Below are 24,732 nucleotides of genomic sequence, written 5' to 3' on the forward strand. Positions count from 1 at the left end.
CGTGCATGCACAGATTTCTGCGGAAGCACAAGCTAAACGAACCCGACAACCAGAAAAATAGAAACTATTTGCGAGTCAAAATCTGACTTTCTTCCCCACAAAGACCATAAATTCGAGAGCAAAAGGGCCAGGGAATCGTTGAGAAGAAATAAGCCACCCGAGGCAGATCATCATTAACAAAAATAATAGAATCCATTAACATAATTGCTATGTCTACCGAAACATCAATAAGCACATTGATTACGGAACACTGAAATCCTTGGTAGCTGCAGGAAACAGAACAACCCAAGTGGCCTCTGGAGTCCTTAATTTCAGTTGCTTTTCTTAGCAAATGTGCGACCGTGCAGCGAAAAATGAATTGTAAGGTGTCTCGACTTCATACTCTAGTATTTCACGCAGAAAAATCGGTTAAGTTTTTGACGTGTCACAGCACATAAACGTGATTTCAGTAGTTTTCAGTAGGCAAGTTTTCTTTGTAAAATGAAACGAAACTGTGTCCTTCTTTCACAGCCCCGCTCTTGGGAGCCAACCATCCGGGACCCCTACCGTGGCCGGGTGGTGTGGCCCGTGCCGGAAAACGTGGAGGTGACGGTGACTCTCTTCCGGGACGCCCGCAGCACCACCTTTGAGGACAAGGACTGGAGTTTCGTTGTGGAAGACGTGAGTTTTCTCGTCTCGCTACGTCTCTGCGCAGTCACCGGGTGTTCGTGGAAGACCGGGACTCACCATATTTTCGGTTTTGTTTCCAAGGCGGTGACACCGACTTTCCCCAATATTGTGTGTAGGTTAAGGGGCAAGCTAATGAGGCAGTGCTTTCTGTTATTTGTTTTGAGTGCAGGAATTGCGTGTGACTATTTTCTGGGCCTAAATTAAAGTGTGGTAGGTACTTCTCAGGAACATTTGATTGTTCTTGTGGCGATTTTATACGCAAACATGCGAGGGCTCTGTGGATGACTCGCCATGTATTGATTTGACACCTGTTCTTCCTGCAACATTAATAATTCGATTCTGCTTTCTGTTCCCTCCTATAAATATCTTGGTGTTCATCTAGCCCATAACCTCTCCCGGAATATCCATGTCCAACATGTCACTAAAAGTGCCAATCAATTACTGGGCTATCTTAAAAGAAACTTTTTGCCAACTCCGGTGCTTTTAAAGCTTCTTTTATACAAAACTTTAGTTCACTCTAGACTGGAATATGCAGCCTCTATGTGGGACATTGGTATCACCCTTGCATCTGCTGTTGAGTCCATTCGGAATCGTTCTGCTCTTTTCATTCTTTTAAACTACCATCGCAAAGCCAGCGTCACCTCTATGAAAACATCTCTATCCTTACCTAGCCTCTCTTTTTGTAGAAAATTATCTCGTTTATGTCTTTTTCACAAGATTTATCGCTTTAATCCCACACTTTGTGAAACATTATGTATAGAGCCATCTTACATATCATCACAAACAAATCACCAGTTAAAGGTAAGTATCCCTCGTTGTAACACCTCCTCATTTAATGCCTCTTTTTTCCCCAAACATCAATAGATTGGAATCGCCTTCCCGCATGCATAGTCACAATAACTGACGCTGCTGATTTTAAAATTGTGATTACTAATTTTCCTGTTGTTCCTTGGTCATTGTTCCAACTTTTTCCCTTGCATGTTGTTATACTCGTATATTCTTTGTGTTAAAACTCACTTCTCTTTATAATGCCTTCGGGCCCTGAGAGAAATAAATGAAATGAAATGAAATCAAATGAAGTGAGATTGAAAGAGTTTGTATTTGGATGTCTAATCGAGGTGTCTTTTTTGAGATTTCGACTTGCAGTCGAATAAATAGGAAAGGGGACTTCCTTGTCCAGTAGCCTTGGGCATAGAAGCTAAATCCAAGAATGCTTCATAAGTTCTCTCAAACGTTGGTTATGTGCCCATTGTGCATTATTCCCCACTGCAGCTTGTATGGAAAGAGGCTTGTCATCTCTCTCATTGACAAGGATTTTAAGCCCTGCCAAAAAGAGTTTGCAGGCCAGAGTTCCAAACCGAAGAATGAGAGGTGGAAATACATTTTCACTAGCTGTTTTTGTGACAGGGAATTCATTGTCAAGGTCTGTAGACAGTAGCTTGCCAAATATATCAGACATGCTGGCCTTCTTTTATGAATTACGCTGACGAAAGTTGACCCTTGAAAGTGGTAAAATGGGAAAACTTGACGACGCGACGCAGGTCTTTAAACTTTTCATTTAATCGGTTTATCATTAGTAGTGTTGAAAGTCCAATGGGTGTTTAACTATTTCTTGTTCTAAATTATGCAGTACTTAGCAACTCAACATTGCCTGGTGGCCTGGGGAAAAAAGTGCTTATTTCATCACAAAAAAAAAGTTCAGGTGATTTTTTTTTGTTGGTTGTGTTGATAGCGATACAACAATATTTCTTGTGTCTGATGGATGTCTAGAATACTTCTAACCGAGGTCTGGCTTTTGAAGAGCCACCCGAACTCTGTTTCACGCATTGAGAAACCTCGTGATAAGATTCTCTATTTTGGGCAATAGACGTCTTTAGCTCGGTGCTGCTACCCTGTCTCCAGTTTCACTTGTGTGTAGCTTATGTTGAGTTTGTTTTTGAAACACAGCATGCATGTGCTTTTCTTAATGTAATAATGTGGACGGTGGTTTATTTTTATATGCCCAAACACGCGCATGAATTTTATTTTACATCTTGGCATTTCAATCCTTTGTTCGTACTCCAATGTGCCCACTCATGGAGCAATTTTGAAAGAAAAATAGGTAATAATCACGATGTTGCAATTTTCAAAAGTTCTGAAATCGTTTAATATAGTTTTTTTTTTTAAATGTAAGGGATAGATCCGAAGAAAGTCCCGGGCAGAGATATAGGATAGATGGATGGATAGATGTTAATGGCTATACTCTTTGTAACAGGCGGTAGCTTGCACTAAAAAGACAAACAGATGATTCCTCTCACCCTTCTAAGCCAATTTTCTCCCCCTAACTATCACCAGCCAGTGTGGAATATCACCACGATGACGTTCGAGAAATCGGGTAAAAAAACAAAAAAACATCACTCCCCTCCTCTTCCCCTCGACGAGGGAGTCGCCAATTTACCTCTGGTCAAACCTTTTCGGCGTTAACCCAGCGCCGGACCCACTGGGAGACAGGGTTGAGACTTTGGACCGGAGCCACGCGGGAGGGAGTCCCAACTTTTCTATGTCCCGCCTTTCCCCTGCTGTGCTAGTTAGTTGTGCATCATTCAATTTTCCCTACATAATTTTCACCAACCTTCTAATCGCATCTTTGTGACTGTAATCCTTCTCTGTTCCATCCTTCCATCATCGTCAGCAAATCCCAGGGCCCCAGCCAAATTCATTACCTTTTCAGGGAGGGCAGGGCAAAGCCCCGTGCACTTCAAAACCAAGTGCTCTAGTGTCTCGTTCTCATTATGGCAGGCGGAACATAATGTGTCTGTATCCTAAAATTTAGCACTGTACATCCTTGTCATCAAAGCTCCCGTTCTCGCCTCAAACACTAAAGAACTTCCCAGTGAATTGTCAAACAGTTTTTCTGCTTTTTTATATTCTGTTTTTGTGACCTGTACACTGTTAGAGTTGATTTTTCCTGCATTCTTTCCTCCCAGATTTTTCTTTCTGTCTCTTTCACCCCCTTCACTGAAGTTGTCTGCTCAGCCCTGTCACTAGTGTGTTGGTACTTAATGTAAGCTTTTGGGTTCAGTTTGTCCATTTTGTGTTTAAGGGGTGACACGACCCAGAAAAAACAATTTCTGCAAAAAGAGTTGATTTTGACAAATGTCATATTTACATCCACCAACATCCAGAGAGTATTCCCAGAAAGCTTCTTTAGTTTACACTGCATAATTAATTTTTCATAATTTTTTTTTGGTCCACCAATGCTAAAGAAAAGGTAGAGGTTGGAGCACTTCGAATGCATTTTTCTCCATTCCAATTTTTGGCAAAAATTTCACTTTAGGAAAACTATTGTTTTGTTATTACATAATTTGGATTCACTTTTAGAAGTTTTTCTGGGGTGAAATTTTAAGGGGAAGATAACTATGAGCTTGTATTTTTTTATTTTTGTCATTTTTTATGCTCAAGAACTAAACTTTTGGACAAAGGATGGAAATCTAAAAAACAGTATTTGTGTTTCTCTGGCTTTTCTGTCATGAAAGATGGTATAATATAGAAATATAGCTTCATAGTTATCTGCTCTGAACTGTCCTAAAGCAATATAACACATGAAAATGACAAATTTATAAGTAATTTCAAAACAATAGTTTTCCTACACAGACATGCCCACTTTCATCTTTGAACATTTGCAATTTTTTTGTACGTCACCCAGGTTAACAAAATTTGGCAGAAATGTTCTCAACGTTAACAGAAACAAACCCTGTAAATCTAATTTAAATAATCAAACGTTCACTTTTTTGGGAAGTGTTTAAACTTTTCATGTCTAAGTACTTGAATGCCTTCCGTGCCCACCGCATATCATTCATTTCAGTCAAAATTTGTTCAAATTTTAACTTACAAATTGCATCCCTGCTCTCAAAAGACACTCAGCCCATGTCCCCCTCTACTCCCTATTTGGTGTCTTTCCATGTGCTCCCAGTTGAACCTCTGATTTCATGCACAGTAAGTACCCCATTGCCAAAAGACAGTCCTGGTACCATCATTCCTTTCCATATACCTCTGACCACTTCATACCTATTATAGTTCCATAGTGCCTTGAGCTTCATAATAGATGAATTTCTTTTCTCTTTTCTAATTATATTATCCTAATGTTCCTCTAGATATTTCCTTCCCTCATTGAGCCAGACTCCCAGATATTTGTATTTTCCTACATGGTCTATTACAATGTCTTGTACCCACTGGGGTTCCCCTTTTTTGTCATTAAACACCTTTAGTCCAGGGTTGTCACTACTAAAACTGATGCCCAAGATGTCCCCTTCTTCTCCACATATTCGAGCTAGTTCCTGTAATGTATCCTGGTTATCTGCCATGAGTACTATGTCGTCCACACAGCTCAGTCCTGGTATTACCTGTACCACATATCTCCCTCCTTCCATGTAACTCACATCAAAAACTAAGTTGCTCTGCTCTATTTACTTTTCCATTTCACTGAGATATATCATCAAGAGAAGAGGTGACAGTGGACAGTCCTGCCTTAGCCCTCTTTTGATAGCTGCGGGTTGTGTAGTTTCTGCTTCCCATGTTATAACTACCTTGTTGTCTGTGTATTTGTCAAATTTATTTATTCTTTTTGGTCTCAATATTTAAGTTCCTTATTGCGCACAATTAAAATCACTTTAAGCATATTGAAATTTTAGGCAAATTTGCCATTGAAGCATTCATTCGGAGCAGATTCAGAACCTTTAGCTGGCAGGACTAAAAATTAGTCACACTAAGCTCCCTCAAGGTGCTTGCCTGCTTCTGATCAAGATGAGCGTAATATTACTTGTGTAGTATTATGCTCATCTCAAGGAAAGGAGCCCTATAACACATTCTGCATTAACAACATTTTAGTCGTTCATCTGAAGGCCCGTTTACTCAGTCTCACTCGCGTTGGCTTAGAACTAAACTCTTGCAATCTCTTGCCACGAGAGAACACGCTGGCGCCATCTATCAGGTTACCCTGGAACAGCATTTCACTAGAGTGAAGGTTTTACTTTATTTGCGAGGTCAAGTGTATGTACCATCTGTAAGAAATGGTCATTTATAACATTGCTGAAAGTTTTTTAAGCTAAAAAAAAAAAGAATGACATGCAAAAAAAAAAAGAAAATATGCAAAAACCAAAGGGGTCATACGGAATAGACGGCCAGGGTGTTCTCTCATCGTGAGTAACCCCGAGAGGTTTTACGGCACTCGGTCGAAAGGACTCGCAAGTGTGTGAAGCGGCCTATGGAGCAGATTCAAAGCCTTCAGCAGAAGCTCCGAATAATTATATAGATTGAGTTTCCTCAAGGCGCATGTCTTCTACTGATTGAGATTATGTTACATTACACTCTTTTCATGGAAATGACCCCTTTAACACACTCCGCATTAGAACCGGTCTAACCGTCCATCCGCAATCTTCGTAGGACTTGACGTGCAACCACGTTGTGCGACCCGCGTTGTGCAGATCTCTCCGCTGGGCAAGCGCCGGCACGTGGCAGTTGGCATTGTGAACGTGTCTGAGTTTGCCCGGGCGGAGGAGCCGAGCCAGATGGAGCTGGTGGTCAAGATGAAGCCCCTGTCGCCCAAGTGCCTCGAGGCCCATCTGGCACTCACCTTGTCCTGCAGCCTCATCAGGGAAGGGAAGGCCACGTAAGTACTGCCGTACACCTTTTCGACGCAGTACGTGTTTAACGAGTTGTTTTCCACGAGAGAATGGTCATCGACAAACGTTGTGACTGAGCGTCACAGACGAGTTACACACTGGGAGCGTTACTCGACGATTAATTTATATACAAAGCTTACAAAGGCCCATGTAAAGTCAACTATGAGGCCTCAGTGGGTCTTGAGTTCGGGTCGGGGCGGTGGCAGTCAAATACTGTAGCCACTGAGCTGCCTAACACAGCTACCGTAATAAAGTAAACTAACTTTCAATGTGCCAATAAAAAAATTGAAAAAAAAAAAAAAATTATAGTTCTAGGTTTTGTGACCTGTGAGACTTGCGATTGTAGGAAGAGGTGATGAACTAAAAAACGACTGTCCTCCCCAGTCAGCAATGTTCGCTTACCTTCCATCGTGGCTAAGTAACACCATTTCTGCTGAGCTCATGATTGGCCAGGGCCCTGCAATTACTAGGAGTTGGCTATCTTTAGGTGTTTTTGAAGAAATAGCAAATCGTGCCAAAAACAGGGGACGGGTTATCTTTTGGAGGAGGGGGATCTCTTGGGATATCATGGTACTTTGAAAGAGTAAATGATTTTATTTGCATGAAAATGTTCCAGCGAGAGCGGCACGTTTTTAATGTTTAAAATAATAAAGTAATAAATGAATTAAATAATAAAATACAATAACGTAAAAAAAAAATGAAGGAAAAAAAATATATATATACTAGAACGAATGAAACACTAGCACAAGCGACACAGGGAGGGTGGTTTGTGCGGGACACATTCTGTTGCCCCCGTCTTTGTCAGCACGACCGAGCCCGTGTAATTTTTGCGTTTACAAACACGAGCCGTCACTTGCCTCCCGAGAGACTTCCGGTCTCTCCGTTTCGGCGGGCTTTTCGAGCTCGTTTATTCCAAACGGCGAAGTTGGAGATCTAGCAGTGTCCTTCTGCTGCGCTATTCAACATACAGGAGGCGATAGCTCATCTGACTGAACTATTAAAGAAATCTTAGAGAAATCTCTCGCTAACTGGTTCTTCAGCGAAACACCTGGACAATTGGCAATTAAATGATTAAATGAATAAACAAGCTCTGGCGGGGATATTTTGTCCTCTTATTTTACCGGAAGTTGGCGGGAACGCAAAATGCAACGGTATCTTCTAGCAGCACTTGCGCGAAAAAGTTTCCATAGTCGCCGAGAGCTTAGGATGCGCAGGGTGTGGCAAGTGTCGAGCATCTTGTTGTCGCCCCGCAGCCAATGGGATTGCGCCATTATCCAGTAAGAACGTCAAGGAACGAATCACGAAGCAAGAAGTGTGGTTTCTGAACTTGTCTGTGACCGTAGTGTAGGGTGCGCCAGTGGCCTTTTGTTGCAACTCCGCTTCTAATCCAAAATGAGTCTCGGGCATTAATATTGCACTCATTTTTTTGTTTTTGTTCTGGAAAAAAGATTTTTCCGTAGCAGTCTACTAAAAAAAATACTTGGGAGGTGTTCATCGGTGTTTAGTGTCCCTTTCATGCTTGGTACGATAGGTAAAGGTTAACTATTGATACGAAAAAGACTGGCTAGGTGGTGCGAGCTGCCTCCCCATTTCAAAGGTTCAGCCGTACGCACCCAAACGGTTTATACGGTCTATCGCATAAATTCTGAAACAGGGTTCTAGGAACGCTCTTCGGAGTGCTTACGAGTTCCCCGAGCTCCCGAGAGGCCTCAGCCGTCCCCGCCCCTAAGTCGAGCGTTTCTCCGGTTTAAGCAAACTTTTATCGGATCTGAGCCACCCATTGCTGCATAACTGAGAGCCAAACATCTCCCCCCCCCATCCCAGTACGCACATTATTATTTACGTGATCGGTAGTCTCGTTTACCATTTTATTTGTGTCCACCCCAGGACCGGGAGGGGTTTTTTGGTCGATAACTGGGGCGGATCCTCGAGGTAGGAAGTTTCGATGACGCTCGGTCTATTGCAGGGATGGCAAAGACGGGAAAAAAACGTGGCCAATGTGCCGACATCGGGGGTCCCAAGTCATCAAACAAGAAACAGGGCAACGGGAAAGATGACGAAAGAAAGTGGACGATAGGGCGCGTCCATTTTGCGGCGACGAGTTGAAATTTTTTTAGCGCTTGTTGGGTTTATTTACTTTTATACAACACGCGTTGCCAATGTTTTGCCACAGAGTAAGCTAGAAAAGAGCTAGATACAGACCTTACGGGCGATATTTTGTGATTCATTTGCGTACATCAGGCGCCGATGGCGATACGGGCCTTTCTGGGCCGCCTCCCGGGCCCACCGACGTCCGCATCTGTGCCCCGCCGTTCCCAAGTGGCCCAAATGCGTAAAACCTTTTCCTCGAGAAAGAAAAAAAAATTAGTGTATTGGAAACACTAAGAGGTTAGCCAAGCTTAAAGGAGGGGTGCAATGATTTTAAGATTAAAAGGATGTGCATCTCGTCGTTTTTGCGTTGTTTATCGTGTCCCGGAGGATAGAGAAAACATCTTCTTTAATAAAAAATGTTGCGATTCTGCTGCATAATCGCAAAGCAAAAGTCTAGCTTTTTCCCCCACCTGCAGCCGTAAGTGGCAGCCGAAGGAACTACGGCAAAAAGATAATGTGACCTCGGTCAGTTCTAAGTTGCAGCATAACGCCCACTAATGTCAGTAGGGAGAGGGAGAGGAAGCGTCCTCCGAGAGAGCTCACGGGAAGCTACACGGCACCCCGAATTATGTCGCTAGGAGGGTGACTGGGTGTGGCCCTGAAGACTGGGAATGAGTTGGGGGTGCCAGAAATGGCAATCTTTATCTTTTTTTTTTACAACAACTAGGACGTGCAGGTGGAATTTGTTTTCTGTTCTTTACTTTAGGAGGGTCAGAGGGCAACTTCCACAAATGTTGGACCGAAGTCCGGAAATCATTGCACCCCCTCTTTAACGATGCTCAGTCAACCTTTCACGACTTGCAACTCTCGTCGAAACTCGCGACACATGCTCGCAGGGACGAAGACATGCAGAGCATAGCGAGCCTGCTGAGCGCGGCTCCATTGGCTGCGCCCGACGTGGGCAACCTGGACGACTTCGAAGAGGACGCCGAGACATCGTTGCAGTTGGCCCGGCTGGCGGCACACTGCTCGGAGCTGCTCCAGGAGGAGGAGGAGGCGGAGCCGGGGGCGGAGGAGGAGGAGAGGAAGAAGGCGACGAAGCGGCAGAGGTCACCCCCCATCGCAGTGGAGGAGGAGGAGGAGGAGATGCCGCCCGAACCGCCCGAAGACCCCGAGAGCAAGTCCCGGCGGACCGCTGACGCGGAGCAGGTGGGTGGGAAGGGTGGCTCGCGTTGGCGGCAAACACTTTACGAGGAGAGTACGTCGTTTTTCGCTCATTTGCTTTAGACGGTGCACCTAGAGTGCCAAATCCTCTCCCGACAGTCTGTAAACACAAAGAGTGCACACACCCTATGCTGTTGCTAGGTGCAAGTTAGGGATGAGCCGGAAGCTCTTTCCGCACCCTCATTATTGCCAGTCAGTGTTCCTCCGCAGTGTGAAAATAGTCCAATACCAAGGAGCGGTCTGGGCTGTGCCATTTTTCTCTTCTACGTGTCTACACCTCGCCAATTTGATGAGATAAAATCAACTCTGACCATCTCAATTATTTGAAATGCATGTGCAAAAGCACACTTATTTGAATTGTTTTGCTAAACAAATTGTGTTGCATCGTTTTACGTTTAAAATACAAATACACTCACCTGGCAACAAAATAATTATATGTACCTGGTCATGCTGACAAAGACCACCAAGCGCAGAATGTGTCCCTCACAAACCACACTCCGTGTGTCATTTGTGCTAGATTTTAATATTTTTTACTTTATTTTTTTTTATTTCTTATTATAATTGTATTTCTTATTTGTTTGTTTGTTTTTTGTTATTTTTATTTACAACCAGTTGTTGTCGCCGGCACTTTTGCATTCAAATAAAAATGTTGTAAGTCCAACTGTCGTTTGTGTAAGATGGGAGGAACGCATTTTCCGGGTTCGGCACACGGAATCCGTCGTGGCTTGTGTCAACAGTTCGAATGACGCGTCAATGCATCCCTTATGTCTGGTTGTCCCCGGTGGCTCTGAAGATGTAAAGGTATAATGAATTCCTGTTATAATCGTGAGGTACTAGTTAAGGGGAGGCTGGTCTTTAACTTTGTGTTTTTTATCTTTCATTTATCGTGCTGAAATTCAGGATACTAATGTATTTATCAGTAGTGATTTCAAATGTGCAATTAGTTTTTAGGTAGCTTTACGAAATCATGAGTTATTAATAATTTTGCCATTTTAATTAGGTTTTCTTTACGGGTCGTTAGCGTAAAATTATTCAGAATCTTTCAGAAATTTTTATAGAATTGCATTAACCAAGACATGTTTTGTGCGGTGATGCTATTTTTGTTGCTTTATATCTCATATAATAATTTTAATTAATTAATCTAAAAAAGATATAACCTCCCATTTTGTGCAACTTCATTTTAAATGTTTTCTACCAATATAACATCATTAGATTAGGCTTAAAATAGCATCACCGCACAAAACATGTCTTGGTGATTGTAACTCTATAAAAAATTGTGATATATTCTGAACAATCTTATGGTAACGGCCCGTAAGGAGGACCTAATTAAAATTAAAAATGTGTTAATAACTCAGGATCTAGTTAAGCTATCTGAAAATTAATTGCATATTTGAAATCACCACTGAGAAATACATCAGTTTACTGAATTTCAGCTTGATAAATGAAAAATAAAAAACAAAAAGTTAAAGACCAGCCTCCCCCCTTAAGGGTAGACTTGGGAATTAGAACCTTTTTTTTTTACTTATCGTCAAATTTTAATGAAACTTATCATGTGTATGTATTTTATTGTGCTGATTCCAAATCTGTCATTAGTTTTGAAATAGCTACATGCAATCAAAAGATATTAAGCTTTTTAGAAATATATTTAGAGCACTTCCTAGGGGGCTTTAGGGTAATTTCACCTCATCAAACACGAACATGAAATACATGGCTATAATGCCGAAGACTTGCTTTAGCCGGTGATGCTAATTGTATTCTTTTTAAAGTACTTTTCAGTGCAAAAAAACATTGATGTCTGAAGACCTTAAAATTTCATATTAATTATTTTGTTATTATTATTGTATATGATATGGCAAACAGCGTTAGACCTAAAAAATATCATCACCGGCTAGATCTAATCAATACAAGCACAATGATACCAAATTTCTGGTTGTCACACGAAAAAAATATTGGAAAAGCCTCCGTAAGGCAGCGTGTGATGTTCGAAAACATGAAACTGAGAAAACTGCACTTGAAGTTTCATCTTACCAAACTTTTACTTATGGTGAATTCCACTCGTAGATCCGGAGCGCTTTCAAAAATCCGCGAGGGAGGCAAAATTCCACTCCGTGGAACCCGCTCCGAATCGACGAGGGGAAGATAAACTTGCACTTTTGGAGCGACCTCCCCCACACCCCTGCCCAGCGCTTCCCGGCTTCCCCCTCCGCCGTTCAAAATGGCCACTGCTCGAACTTGACAAGCCCACCAACGCCTCAACCGACTGATCTTTCCGACGACCAGTGACGATTGTCACTGCTTAGCCGCAGAAATAACACGCGACACAGGCCGGGCGAAATTATGCGTACCACGGCGCCCATGTCACAAATCACGAATACGTCCGCGTTCGGCACCGTTGCATACCTTTCGGCCGCCTCAAAGCGGCGGGGCATGGACAACGATTGCCAGCGGTGGAGGTCAGATTTCTGGTACGACTTTAATAAACACAGAGGTAAGAAACAATCACTTGCGCGGTCGTTGCCTAATCACCAGTCTTGGGTAGTAACGCGTTACTAGTAACGCTTTACTATAACTTCGTTACTTTTTTGGTAACTTGTAGCTGTAACGAGTTACTTCTTAAAAATGTAACTTGTAACTGTAGTTCTATTACTTTTTTCTGAGGTAACGATGAAAGTAACGACGTTACTTTTGTCGTTACTTTCCAGTGTTTTATGAATAATATATCACTGAACGAGGGTGCAATTTAGCCATTCCTTGCACTTTCCAAATAGTCTATTCCGACATTTCGAGTGTCAAGTTGGCCTTGCGCAAAGTTGTGAATACGTTCTTTCTCGCGAGTCACGACCCGAATATAGCCACGTGTAGATTTTATGAAAAAATATCTAGTTATCTTTACGCACGCGCTTGTACTTTGTGACTCAGCACTTACATCTTAGTGTCTTGAAGCACTACTGATGTTGTGGTTTTTCTTTTTTCTCTGCAAACGCATTTTAATCGGGGGAATCAACTGTGAAACAACAATACACGTGGAGGGCACTGCGCATGTCTCGTATTTTGATTAGCGCCACTACTCTGGCATGGAAACTTTCAAACACTAACTTCGAGAGGCAACTGCTGCTAAGTTACAATATAAAGTAAAAAGCATACTTTTTAATTTTATGCAATAAAACGTTGTGAGGAGCGTTTTCTGATTTTTTCTAAATTTTTTTTGTTATAGAAAAGTAACTGAAAAGTAACGTCGTTACTTTTTAAAAGTAACTGTAACGAGTTACTTTTTAGTTGCACTAACTGTAACGGTAACTTCGCTACTTTTTACAAAAAGTAACTAACTGTAACGAATTACTTTTTAAAAGTAACTTACCCATGACTGCTAATCACCTCTTGCTTTATTTCACGGTAAAACGTCAGCGGAATGCTGTGTAAAAAGGTAAACAATCACGGCTGCAGAATGAAAAGGCCTAACCTTGCGTCTGCCTCCGGCTTTTCTGTCGTTCTTCCTCTCACGGTCACAGATGTCAGCGCTTACGATTTACTACGCTCCACAGTCCCGGCTTTGTATCCCTGATCTACGCGAGGTAGAAGCGTTCGAGCCGTCACAATCCCGCGTAAACAACCGACGCACCCACACAGATCCAACTCGACGCCCCGACCGGCCCGCCGAGTCCTCTCCAACCTCGCCGCACATGCACACTGCCGATTTAGGCGGAAATTACGTCGGCCGCTCTGTCAACTTCCGGAGAGATCTGTGAAATCCCACAGAGCAAGTTCGGCGGGGTTTGATGCGCTCCATGGAGCGGGCGCTGCCAGAGATCTACGAGCGGAAGATGACCAGCTCGAGCCTGATCTGTGAGTGGAATATGCGCGCTCCAAATGGAGCGCTTTTGGAGCGCTCGAGATCTGCGAGCGGAATTCATTATTAAATACAGCTACAGCAATCTAAATAGCATCACCATATAAGTTTGTTCTTCATGAACAAGACCATACCAAGTTTGTGGCCACCTTATAAAGATAGCATCAAAAAAATATCCGTAACATCATGCACACTCTACCAAAAAAAACGGAGAAAATTACATTTGTCACTTCATATACCTCTTTAGTGCCTAGGTAAGCAAAATTGTCACCTAAATAGCATCACCATGTAGTCCTGCTTTTTACAAATAAAGTTGCACCACGTTCATGGTCAAAACAGAACAAAAACTTGTTTAGAGCCTCCGTAAGGTCGCACACTGTCCTTCGATGTTACTCGGACCTAGAGTAGACCAGGCCTGTAGTCCGAGTCCCTTGTTGGCTTGTGCCTCCTTGTGAGCTTGGTCTTGACGGCATTCCACTCTCTGTGGTCATCATTTGACCTCTGGAGCCTGCGGCGATCCTTCTCGAGGCTCCGGCGCACCAAGCGGTTTCCTGTGCAGTAGCCAAGCTTCTCAGCCATTCCTTTGTTGCTTTTCGTAACACCCTGGTTGAAACGGCTGATTCCTTCAGCTACTCGCGTCTGGGTTCTGTGCAGCGAGGCATGCTTGCTCATTCGCACATGGTTCCAGGTCATGGCGTGCAGGCTGTCATTAGAGTTTTGCGTCATGCCATCGCTGCACCGCTTGAGGAGGGCCTCGTCGCTCAGCCGTGCGAACACTGGTTTGAGTGCTTCGCAGACGAAATCAGGCAGGCTGTTTTTGTGAGGAGGGGGCTGTTCTTTCTTCGCCATGGCACGGTTGTATCTGCACCACAACTCTGATCCTTCAGGACAGAGGCTGTACTTCGGGGTCTCATCAGTCAACGACATGTGCTGCAGCGTGGCCTCGACCGCTCTCCTCATGCCTGGGGCATCGTTCTTGTGGCTCCTCAGGGCATAGCCATAGTAATTGGTGATCTTTTGGATCTTGTCCTGCGTGAGCCGTCCTTTCCCTCCAAGTGGTTCACCTTGGGCCTTCTTCTTGTCAACCAGTCCATGCAAGGCTGCCCCCATCCGTTTGCGCACGTGGTTGATGAAGTCTTTTTTTCCACCTTCACAAACCCATACACTGCATCCTCTGTCAGGGCGTGGAAGGTCCGGCTGTCTCCATCGGATAGCATGGTCGTGTACCGCAGCTTGTGCTTGTCCAGGGACCTCCAGAACATACATAGGGCAGCTTCCACTTCCATGCGGCCAGACTTGCAGTCAATGTTTTTTTGACACTCGGGAGTGTGCTTGGCTAGCCAGGCTGCATACCATTCTTCGCTGGGTTTCGGTCCAGTTGAGCAGCCCAAGCAAAAGTTGGAGAGCACCATGTGGTCGATGACGAGCCCTGTGTACATCTCGATGACGCAGCCAACAGAGACGTGCGAGTTGTGTCCTCGAGTCAGCCAAGTACCATAAAAAACGACATCAATGTTTCCTGGTGGGCTGTCCATGTCCTTGTACAGTTTCTTGATCGGGGCCACACTTGCAGCCTTACATTCTGTAGCAGTGGCATTGCAGGGTTGTTCCATCATGTTCATGTGGCCTTGGTAGGTCTTATGGTGCAGGCCGCGGTGAGAAATGTTCATTGTAGCAAAGAAGTCAGACACGGCTGTTGCTCCTTTACCAATGGTCTGAATTGCCTTCTTTGCGCGAACGTTGACTTCGAACGGCGTTATCTTGGCATCACCAGTCACCCTGGGAGAAGAAAACTGTTTTTCGCTCAGGTCGCATGTGGAGCCCGCGAGGACAAGTTTAGCACAAAGCCCATACTTCTTCCCCGGGGCCTTGGACACTGTCATGGTTTTCGCGCCACATTCAGGGCAGGGCATGAGCCCCAAGAACGAGTTGATCACGCTCATGTCCACGATCATGAAGTCCGTGCCACTGTCGTCGCCGTCGCTCACCAGGTTGACATCCAGCGGCTTGAACTTCCGTTCTGTTGCACACTGCGATGCAAGACGCTCGTTTACGTTCCCCACATTTGCTGCACGCTCGGCAGACTCCTCCACGGAGTAGTACACTGTGTCAATGCGGTCTTTGCTAGCGTCGGAGACGTGGACCGACGATGTGTTGACGACGGGTGCACCGGAGTGAGAAGCGAAGCTCGCTCCAGCAGAATCCTCCTTTTCAGGTTCAACGGGCGATCCTGGCAGCGTGTCTTCCTCCGACGCCTTCTGACGTGCATTCCAAGGACGCTTTCGTTTCTTGCCATACGCCTGACGCTTAGTTGTCTTCAGAGGAAGATCTCCAGGCATCCCGACAACAAACGAAAAGTCACCGCGCCTACTGCATTTCGTAACACGTTAGGAAATTCCTCACGTGCGCCTTTACAACACGATCTAACAAAGAAAATACTAAATAGCGAAGAATAACACACAATAAATGCACAAACTATTAAAATACTAGTACTAAAGTCTAAAAAAGCGATGGAAAAATGAGTTGAAAGAGCACGAGCTGCGCAACGGAATCGAGGAAGCAGACGACAGAGCGGACGCAGATCGGCGGCCCCTCCACGAAGTGAGGAATTTGGAGAGGAGGAAGGAGCACCGGAAGATCGGAAGGCCAATGGGAGACGCACATCTGGAGGAGCGCGCGCTTTGGCCAATCAGGGGCTCTGAAACGTCCGCCGGAAAACAAACCCGCGAAAACAGCAGTTCCGTTCGAGCGACGCCATTTTGGAATGTCGCAAAATGCAGAGAAAGGAAACAGCTTGAAAACAAAACCAAGATGGCGACCGCCAGACGTATGGTTTACAAATGGCGAGCGCGCGAAATAGGAGCATGTTTTGCAGTTTTGTGGGCATTTCACGTCTACCGTGTCGTTATAAAGTAGATATTTAAATATTTTCCGATTGAATTTAGCGTTCATATGTCATCAAGAGGCCCTTGAAAGTCTAAACCTCCCAAACAAGTGCTTTCTTAAAAAGCAATTTTTTTGCGATTTTTGAGCATTCTAGGACCCGCGTCTTCCCTTAAAGGAGAAAATCTATGGTCACCAAAAGGACGAGAACAGCAGAGCATTATCATTCACGCCTCGTAAGCAACCTGGGGGTCTAAAGTGTTGGACCGGGTCGCCCACACTCCAAATTGTCCGTGGTCATTTCCACCGCAAGGGGCTGAAGGCAATTGGCCCCGTGAGTGGCGCTCCGCTGCCGATAAAAGGCCGTCGCAGCGTATGCGTGTGGGCTCTAGGGATCGCGGCGCGGGCGATAACGGTCAATAAATGACTGCATGTAATTGAACTGGTGCGTTGTGTCATTCTCAGAGACGGGTAGCAGCGAGTAAAATCCTGCAGCCCTGCGCCATGCTTCGACCGCGCTTGCGTGCTCAAGGAGCCCGAGACACTCTTGTCAAAGGCAGGAAGCTCGGGCTGGAGGTGGAACAACCGAAGCTGCTCACCCTCACCCCGTCAGTAATCTCAGAGCGTGGCGGCTTTTGGGTTGCAACGTCTCTCGTAGCCTCTTTATAAATATTATTGTTCATCCACGCAAAGCCGCAAACATCTTTGATACCAGTGCATGTTGTCTCAGGTGCCCAATTTGGCGTTACATCCAATTTAGGAAACTACAACTCGATATTCGAGCGACCACTACTGGCTTTCGTCCAAGGCACAGCCACACTTTCACGATACACCGAGGAGATAACGGCAACTAGCAGGCGCACTTGTGTAAGGGTCCTCACCTTTCTGTCTAGCAAAACACGCTGCTAAGCAAATAAATGGAACTGCAGAAATAAAAATTTTTTTAATATATTTTTATTTACCCGAGTTCAACAGAGTGGCTAATGAAAGAGCATTATTGCTGGGGGATGACGGCGATCACCATGTCACCTTACGGTGCCATCCAGGAGCCCACGGAAGACCTGCTCACCTGGTGCCAGAGGGTGACTGCTGGCTACGGGGGCCTGAAGGTGACCAACCTGACGACCTCTTGGCGGAACGGCATGGCTTTCTGCGCCCTGCTGCACAGCTTCCACCCCCAGCTTGTGGACATGGACTCGCTGTCCCCGCATGACATTGCAGGAAACTGCAAGAAGGTAGGGCACTCCTGCCCTTACCCTGGCATTTTAAACTCTTTTTTTGGGTTAAAAAGTTTGTTAGTGAGAAAGAAAACATTACCTTTAACATGATATGAATAACAGCTGCAAAAATTGGGGACCATGAAAGGAACTCTACCGACAGCTCTTGTCTCGTCGCAGGTATTCCTTTCATGGTCCTTGTTTTTTGTAGCTGTTATTCCTATCATGTCAAACTATTACCAACTCGCCCAGTTCGACACCCTTATCCAGTTTGAAAGAATATTGTCTTTCTTACTCAGAATGTTTTTTACCGAAATAAATGCTACAGGCACCCACAATCTCAAATTTCGATTTGACAACCATTAGGCTTAGGTGGGCGTCCTCTCGAAGAAATTTTGTTTTTCTCTTGTATTTTTTGATCCGGGTGACGTCATGTGCTCGAACTATCACGTTCTGTGCCAACCATTAGCACAGAGAATCAGCTTCTTGCTATGCATAGTTTATGCGGGCTAAAAAACCGGGTTTTATTTTCTCGATCAAACCCAATATTAACGTTAGCATAGGTGGCTGACTCCCTGGGGTGTCCCCCACAGGCGTTTGACGCCGCGTCCCAGCTGGGGGTGCCGCGGCTGCTGGACCCCGCGGACATGGTGCTGCTGACAGTGCCGGACAAACTAGTGGTGGCTACTTACTTGCACCAGCTGCGCAGCCATCTGACGGGCAGGCACGCCATGCAATGCCCTGCTCCGCCACCCGTGGCGCCACCCGCGGCTCCCACGCTGGCCGAGACGGGTCCAAACGACAGGCCGGAGAGCCCCGTCTTGTGAGTATGACCTCGACCTGGCACATGTGATACTTGTGAGCGTAGATATTTGCCCTAAGAGATTGTGAAACACAAGTGTTTCGGTCTCTTTGAATGAGTAAACTATCAAGCACTTGTGCATCGCAGTCCTGTGGAGCACTTGTGTGTCATGTGTTTGTCCCTTTGAGCACTGTTTTTCATGATGTTCAATGGTCGCAAACTAGCCCAACTTACCAGCTTGTGTCGTGGTCATTATGGTACAAACATTCATCAAATGTGACCGTTATGCACTAACAAAATTTTTTTGGTTTATTTTTCATCAAATGCATAATGCATGGAGGTAGAAAAAAAATGGTGCGACTTAACGAGTCCTTGGTTCCTTCATATAAGAGGCAGCAGTGGCGGTATTAATTGGAAGTATGCGAAACTAGCAAACAGTTAGCGAAAAGGAATAATTTAACAATTTGACGATAGTATCACGACAGATTAACAATTTCAGATTTAGTATCAATGCATTAAAAGCTAAACATTTGAAACACAGGCCCAGCATCATTTGGTGCTGTGAAATATAACTGCATTTTCTAGGCAGACGTACGTTTTCAGAGGAGGTACAAAACATTTACTCAAGTGTAAAATTGAGGAAGTTTTAGGAACATGGCTATAGTTAAAGACATCACCAAAAATATTAGAGGACTGGTAGAGAAAACTGTGAAGAGGAAAGGGCACAATGGCAATCATGCTTAGGCTCTGTATCTTAGTTTCTGGGAGATCCAGTTCTTTTAACCATAAATGCCCAATGTGAAGAATTACTCCATTGCCCTGATCTCACATCACCTATTCATATTCACTAGGCTCATGCGAATATTTGAATTTTCATAAAGCAGTTTCGAATAATAAGCTATTCGATATTCGCTTCAAGTTGAACTGCAATATTCATACTTCGGGTGCACTTCTCACCGATCACCTGTGCACTGCAGGGATACCCACGGAGCTCAAGAGTGTTGCTTCCTTACTGTGAGAAGCGCACTCAACGGGGCTAACCCGCCGCAACAATCACAAGATTATTTGTTGTGCATCGTTGTCCTGGCAACATGCGTTTATATTCATGCTTAATGTTTTTTGCCCGATTTGAATTTTAGGAAAGACTATTTGCATATAGTAAGCAGATTTATATATCTGCTCGATTAGGATAGTTGTTAAGATTTGTTGTTTACATGTCACAGTTCGTAAATATAGTTATATCAAAAGTAACTCAGCTTAGAAGTGGACAAGTGGAAGCTTGGGAACAACGTTCGCATGTTCAGCTGAATTTTCATTTAAGCATGGTGCATGGTAGTGAAAGGCTTGGAGAAACTATTCGATATCCTATTTGAAACTATTCAGGCAAGACCAGTGTTTGCTTCAAATTCGCTTCGTACTAAAAGCCCACTATTCGCACATGATTTACATTCACCAGGGTGTCTACCTACCTGCAAAACTTGGAATTGTCAGGGAATTTCAAAGCATCTGAAGAAGTCAGGGAATTGTCAGGGAAATCGTCAAAAAGTTACCTAAGGGAAAATGGGTGATGTGGGCAGCGCTGTGTCATGCAACGAAGCAGGAAGGTGTGGCGTGCAGTGGCATTGATGGCCTTTGCACCGAGTGACATGTGCCCGGGGCCTCACTATGTAGTGTAAGCCACCACTCAATTCACTGGATTAACTTTGAACAGTCCCAACAGCCGCTGCAACCCCATCCTCTGCATTTTCTTCCTTCGTAAGGGTCAGTGAATTTAATCGAAATATTCCGGGAAAACCTGGAAAAGTCTGGGAATTCGAGAGAGGCAATTTTGTAGACACGCTGATTCACGTTCCCAAGCAAGTTTTGCGAGTTTCTCCTAATTTCTTTGTTAATCAGATCGTCTCAATTAGGGTCATGACCCACACAGGACACTTGTATAACACCCTTTGTGCAGCAAATATTGATGTTTTTAACTCAAATAATGTAGATGATTGGGCTGGTTGGCTCATTCTTAAAGCACAACGACAAAGAGTAAAAGAAGGCTGACAAACAACAGCGCCGACTTCCAACTAAACTTCACTAGTACTGACATCGAGTCTAGATACTATCTTTGTCGTAACCAGACAAACCATGGAAAGAAAACTTGTGAGTTACTTTTCCGTGGCTCGTCTGGTTGTGGGTCAGTGCTGTTGTTTGTCAGCCTTCTTTCACTTCATCCTTGTCTTTGCACTCTTTGTTTTTTTAACCCAAAGTTTTTAGCATTTAGGTTGTCTCTGACTAATTTGTAATCTCACTGCTTGTGCATCATTACTGAGGCATCGACTGTTCATGAGCACAGAAACCAACTAATTAACTAACTAATTAAGCTGCCACAGTCAAATTCAATCCAATTCTTGCAGGGAGCGCCCAGCGTCCCCGGCGAAACCGGCCGAAACTCTCGTCAGACCAAAGAGGGCAGACGAACCACCTCTGACCGTTCCAGCAGCGCCCCTGATGACACGCCAGCAACTCATGAACCCGTTCGACTCGGACGAAGAGGACTCGTCCAACACCAAGTCACGTGAGTGTGGCGTCCATCCCAGCTTCACCAAACATTTGTATGGGGAACTTGCGAGCGAGCGTAAAGTAGATTACATGGATTGGACGTCTTGGTTGAGACGAGCGTGACTTGGCACCAAGGTGCTTTTAGCTGGTAGATCTGTTGTGCAGAGATTTTAGGATACGGCGTCGCCGAAACCGGAGGCTTGAAATTGCAAGGTCGGCTTTCGCCCAGGGGTTGGTACAATCGACCTTAAGATGCATCCTTACCGTAAACCAGATTTTTTTTCAAGGCAGTGTTACATGTTGTGGAGAGAGAGTTCAGACTTCTTAGTTCGAAATGCCATATTACCGTATATACTCGATTCTAAGCACCCCCTTTTTTTCACACCCGCGATGTTCAAAGAGGGGGGGGGGGTGCTTAGATTCGGAACATGCCCCGAAAATACGAAATTTGCTCAAGAAATATGAATTTATTATAATCAAAATGAAAGAATAAATGTTCTTAAGGAAATAAATAAATTAAAGACTGGAGAGTAGCCCGCTTGCCGTGAGTTTGCACCATGGTCGACGAGTCGCTCTCGCGGCTAGTCTTTTGAGGATGATGTAGGACGCAAGTTTCCGACCGTCGGCTGTGATGCACAGCGTTACGGTCACCTTTTGCTTCTAATAGCGTTGTACGCACTTTTACTTTTCAGGCGCCTATTTCGTTCATGGTGCACGTCCTTGGCATGTCGATGTACACAGGGGTTTTATTGGCATTGCCGATCTGCCCGAGTCCGTAGCGAGATTCACGACGCAGCTTCATCACATAACGGTGGAAGTTGACAAGCTTGTCCTCGAAGTCCACCAGTAGCTTTCGGCAGATAGTGGTGCGGCGTCTCAAAGAGAAACTGTTCCTCTTCATTATTCGCTCCACCCAGCCTCGGCTTGCGCAGAACGCCACACTCCAAACTGTTCAGCAGCGCCGTGATTTCTGTTGTCTTCCGCGTAAGAAATATGTAACCGTTCTCTTGAGCTTCATCGTGTATGAAATTCTCTTTGCACTCATGATGGATGACTTCCGCAAATTACGTGCACACGGTGAACAGAATACGATTGCGAGGCCAACGCGGATGAATAGGCTTAACAGACTAAAGAACCGACTGCAACAAGCGCAAGGAGACCAAACAGACAAAACATCTTCGATATTTTGTACGAACGCACCCTCTTTCACAACCTGCACGGATGCGAAAGTGAAAAATGGCGGTATGTGCTCCCATCTTTTAACTGACGTTGAAACCAAGCGCTAGCGGCCGTTCGCGACTCCGTTGCTTGGCGATACCGGCGTCTCTGATCTCAAATTTCTTGTTGGGAGGGAGGTGCTTACATTCGCGTGCAAACTTTTTTTCAGATGTTTATGTTTGGGAGGGGGGGGGGTGCTGGGGTGCTTAGAATGGGAGGGTCCTTAGAATCACGAAAATACGGTATTGTGCCACATTGACACGGTGTAGGAAGTTTTGGAAACCTTCCAGGTGCTTGAATTGCATGAACTGGGACGGTTTTTGTAGAGAGTCTAAAGTTAAGGGAGGGAGCAACTCAATTCATGGAGAGTGTTAGCAATTTAATGGCGGGCGCCTCGGAGGTAAATCGGTTGCAAGCAACCGTGCCTCGCGTTGTTGCATGGCAAGGGGGAAAGCAGGTGGAAAGGCGAAGACGCTTGTGGACGATTGAGCGGCAGAGCTGGTGGAACGTTGGATACGCATTGCCTGCAGTGAAAAGTAATTCTGTTGTAGTTTTGACACTGAACGTAAAGCTTGCGCAAATGTTTTCACAAAAGGAGCGTTGTTCAAAAACTTTTTTTTTGTTACCTGTGGAGGGAGGCATTGTTGCCGGCGACGCTAGGAACGCTTTCCACCCGTACCTGCTCGCATGCCGGCAACAAAAAAAGAACCCTTTTCGATTGACGCTTCTCCATCGAGCTTGTGAACTGATAGATCTAAAAGCGTTGATTGGAACTGATTCTATAATGCTTTCAGCACTGTTGGCCATCTAGTTCACAACTTTTTTCGTTTCATAAAAGCTTCGAGCGTAAGCTCTGAAAAAAAGTCTCGTTACAGTTGTCTCTGTACTGAAAGAGAAACTTAACAAGAACAATACACCTTCACATTCTCTGCCCGGGTGCCAGTGAATTCCACCTGTTGGTCGTCTGTCATGGACAGGGCGGGCGAGTGACGGCGCCTTTTTCGCAGGCGGGGAGGCAGTTTCAGAGGCCCGGCCTCGCAGCGAGAGCCGAGACGAGCCTCCGAAGAGGTCGCTTCGGGCCACGCAGTCGGAAGGTCCCGTCACCAGGGTCATCGACCTCTCCCCCACCCGCGAGGGCGGGCTACCCCGGGAGGCAAACTCTCTGCCCGACGGATTCCCAAGTGCCCTTGTAGACCCCAAAAAGGTGGGCAACGAAGGTTTTCTTTTTTTATGTTCTTTTCTTTTCCTAGCTGACGTTATCTGCTGCAACACAGCGTCGTAGGTGAAAAGCCTGCATCTTCGATGCCAGAGCCGGCCGCCAAAAACTGTGAAAGAGAATGATGGGGCATGGCCGAAAGACGATAGAAGGGTGAAGGCGCCCCCGGATATCCGCGGACATGTTGCAAAACTATTCTCAATTCCTTGTTTGCTTTTTGCAAAGAAAAATATTATTTTATTTATTTGGAATACCCCTAAAAGCCTTCCGGGAGGGTATTAAAAGGGGGAAGGGGGGAGGGGGGGGGGGGGATGGGGAGGATTACTTAAGAATACAAAAATGGGGAATAGGGTGCGAAAAAAAAATTTATGCAGCCCATTCCCACTTGGGGCATACCCTTCTTTCCTAGTACCCCTATGCATCCTCATAATCCCACTTAAAAAAAAGTAAGTAGCTGGTAATTTTTGTTTCTACCGCAAAATAAAAAGAGAGATGTGGTTCCCCTTATGACACCTGTGTGGCTCTGTCCTCAAGATGCTTTCCTTGTTGCCGAGCTCTCCTCGTCCCCCTTTTACAGCAACCTGGCTGTCTATTGTTTGGCGCCAAAGGCTCAGGCTTTTTCCCATATGGGAGGTTACGGTAGTGTAAAATGTCAAGCATGCACCCTTGTCACAATGAGTGCCTATTTCCTACTTTTTAAATTTCAGAGAAATAAGCAAAGGACATACCATATTTTCGCGCGTATTACCCCTCATGATAACACAAAAAAATCCAAGGCAAAGTTGGGGTGCGGGTAATACGCGAATTTGGATGCGAGTGTGGCTTCACGGCAGTACGTGCCGAGCCGCATGGTTGGTAGGGACATAAATTCCCCAGAATCCCTTTTAGCCGTTGCTTCCTAGGTACTTCCCCCGTCTCTCCTTAGTTAGTCTTCTTTTTCGGAGTTGCCATCTTTGCACTGTCTGCGCGCCAAAACGTTGCCCTTGCCGCGCAGCCACGAAGGGAGAACCAAGCTATTTGTAAGCGTCAAACGTCAATCTTGCCATCTTGGTCGTCCCGTTTCGTCCGACATGAGCTGTGCTCGGGGGCAGTCCTTTACGGCGGAGCAGAAACTCAAAATAATCAGCGTTGCCGAAGAGATCGGGAATCGTGCGGCAGGTCGAAAGTATGATGTCGACGAATCCTGTATACGCGAGTGGAGAGCAAAGAAGCAGAATCCTCAAAGTGCAAGCTATGACCGCAGCTCCTTCCGCGGTCCCAAGACTGGAGCTTACCCCCAGATCAAAGCCTAGCTGGCGGAGTTCATTGAGGAGGAAAGAGGCCGCGGCCATGCCGTATCAACAAAGATGGCCCAGATCGAA

At 45.1% G+C, this 24,732-nt stretch overlaps 1 protein-coding gene across 3 annotated transcripts in view; it reads left to right on the plus strand.

The window, feature by feature from the left end:
* The window catches only part of LOC8044043 (EH domain-binding protein 1), a 61,028-nt gene that overhangs the window by 7,570 nt on the left and 28,726 nt on the right, over positions 1–24,732 (plus strand). For all 3 annotated transcript variants that reach the window (XM_040504438.2, XM_029966923.4, XM_040220153.2), the window contains exons 3-9: positions 511–660; positions 6,132–6,316; positions 9,317–9,629; positions 17,421–17,609; positions 18,185–18,414; positions 20,793–20,953; positions 23,163–23,359. In XM_040504438.2, coding sequence (XP_040360372.1) covers positions 6,216–6,316; positions 9,317–9,629; positions 17,421–17,609; positions 18,185–18,414; positions 20,793–20,953; positions 23,163–23,359 — 1,191 coding nt within the window. In that variant the 5' untranslated portion in view covers positions 511–660; positions 6,132–6,215. The remainder of the gene's footprint in view (positions 1–510; positions 661–6,131; positions 6,317–9,316; positions 9,630–17,420; positions 17,610–18,184; positions 18,415–20,792; positions 20,954–23,162; positions 23,360–24,732) is intronic.

Source organism: Ixodes scapularis, unplaced genomic scaffold, assembly GCF_016920785.2.
Source record: "Ixodes scapularis isolate PalLabHiFi unplaced genomic scaffold, ASM1692078v2 PGA_scaffold4__175_contigs__length_147842914, whole genome shotgun sequence".
NCBI lineage: Eukaryota > Metazoa > Arthropoda > Arachnida > Ixodida > Ixodidae > Ixodes > Ixodes scapularis.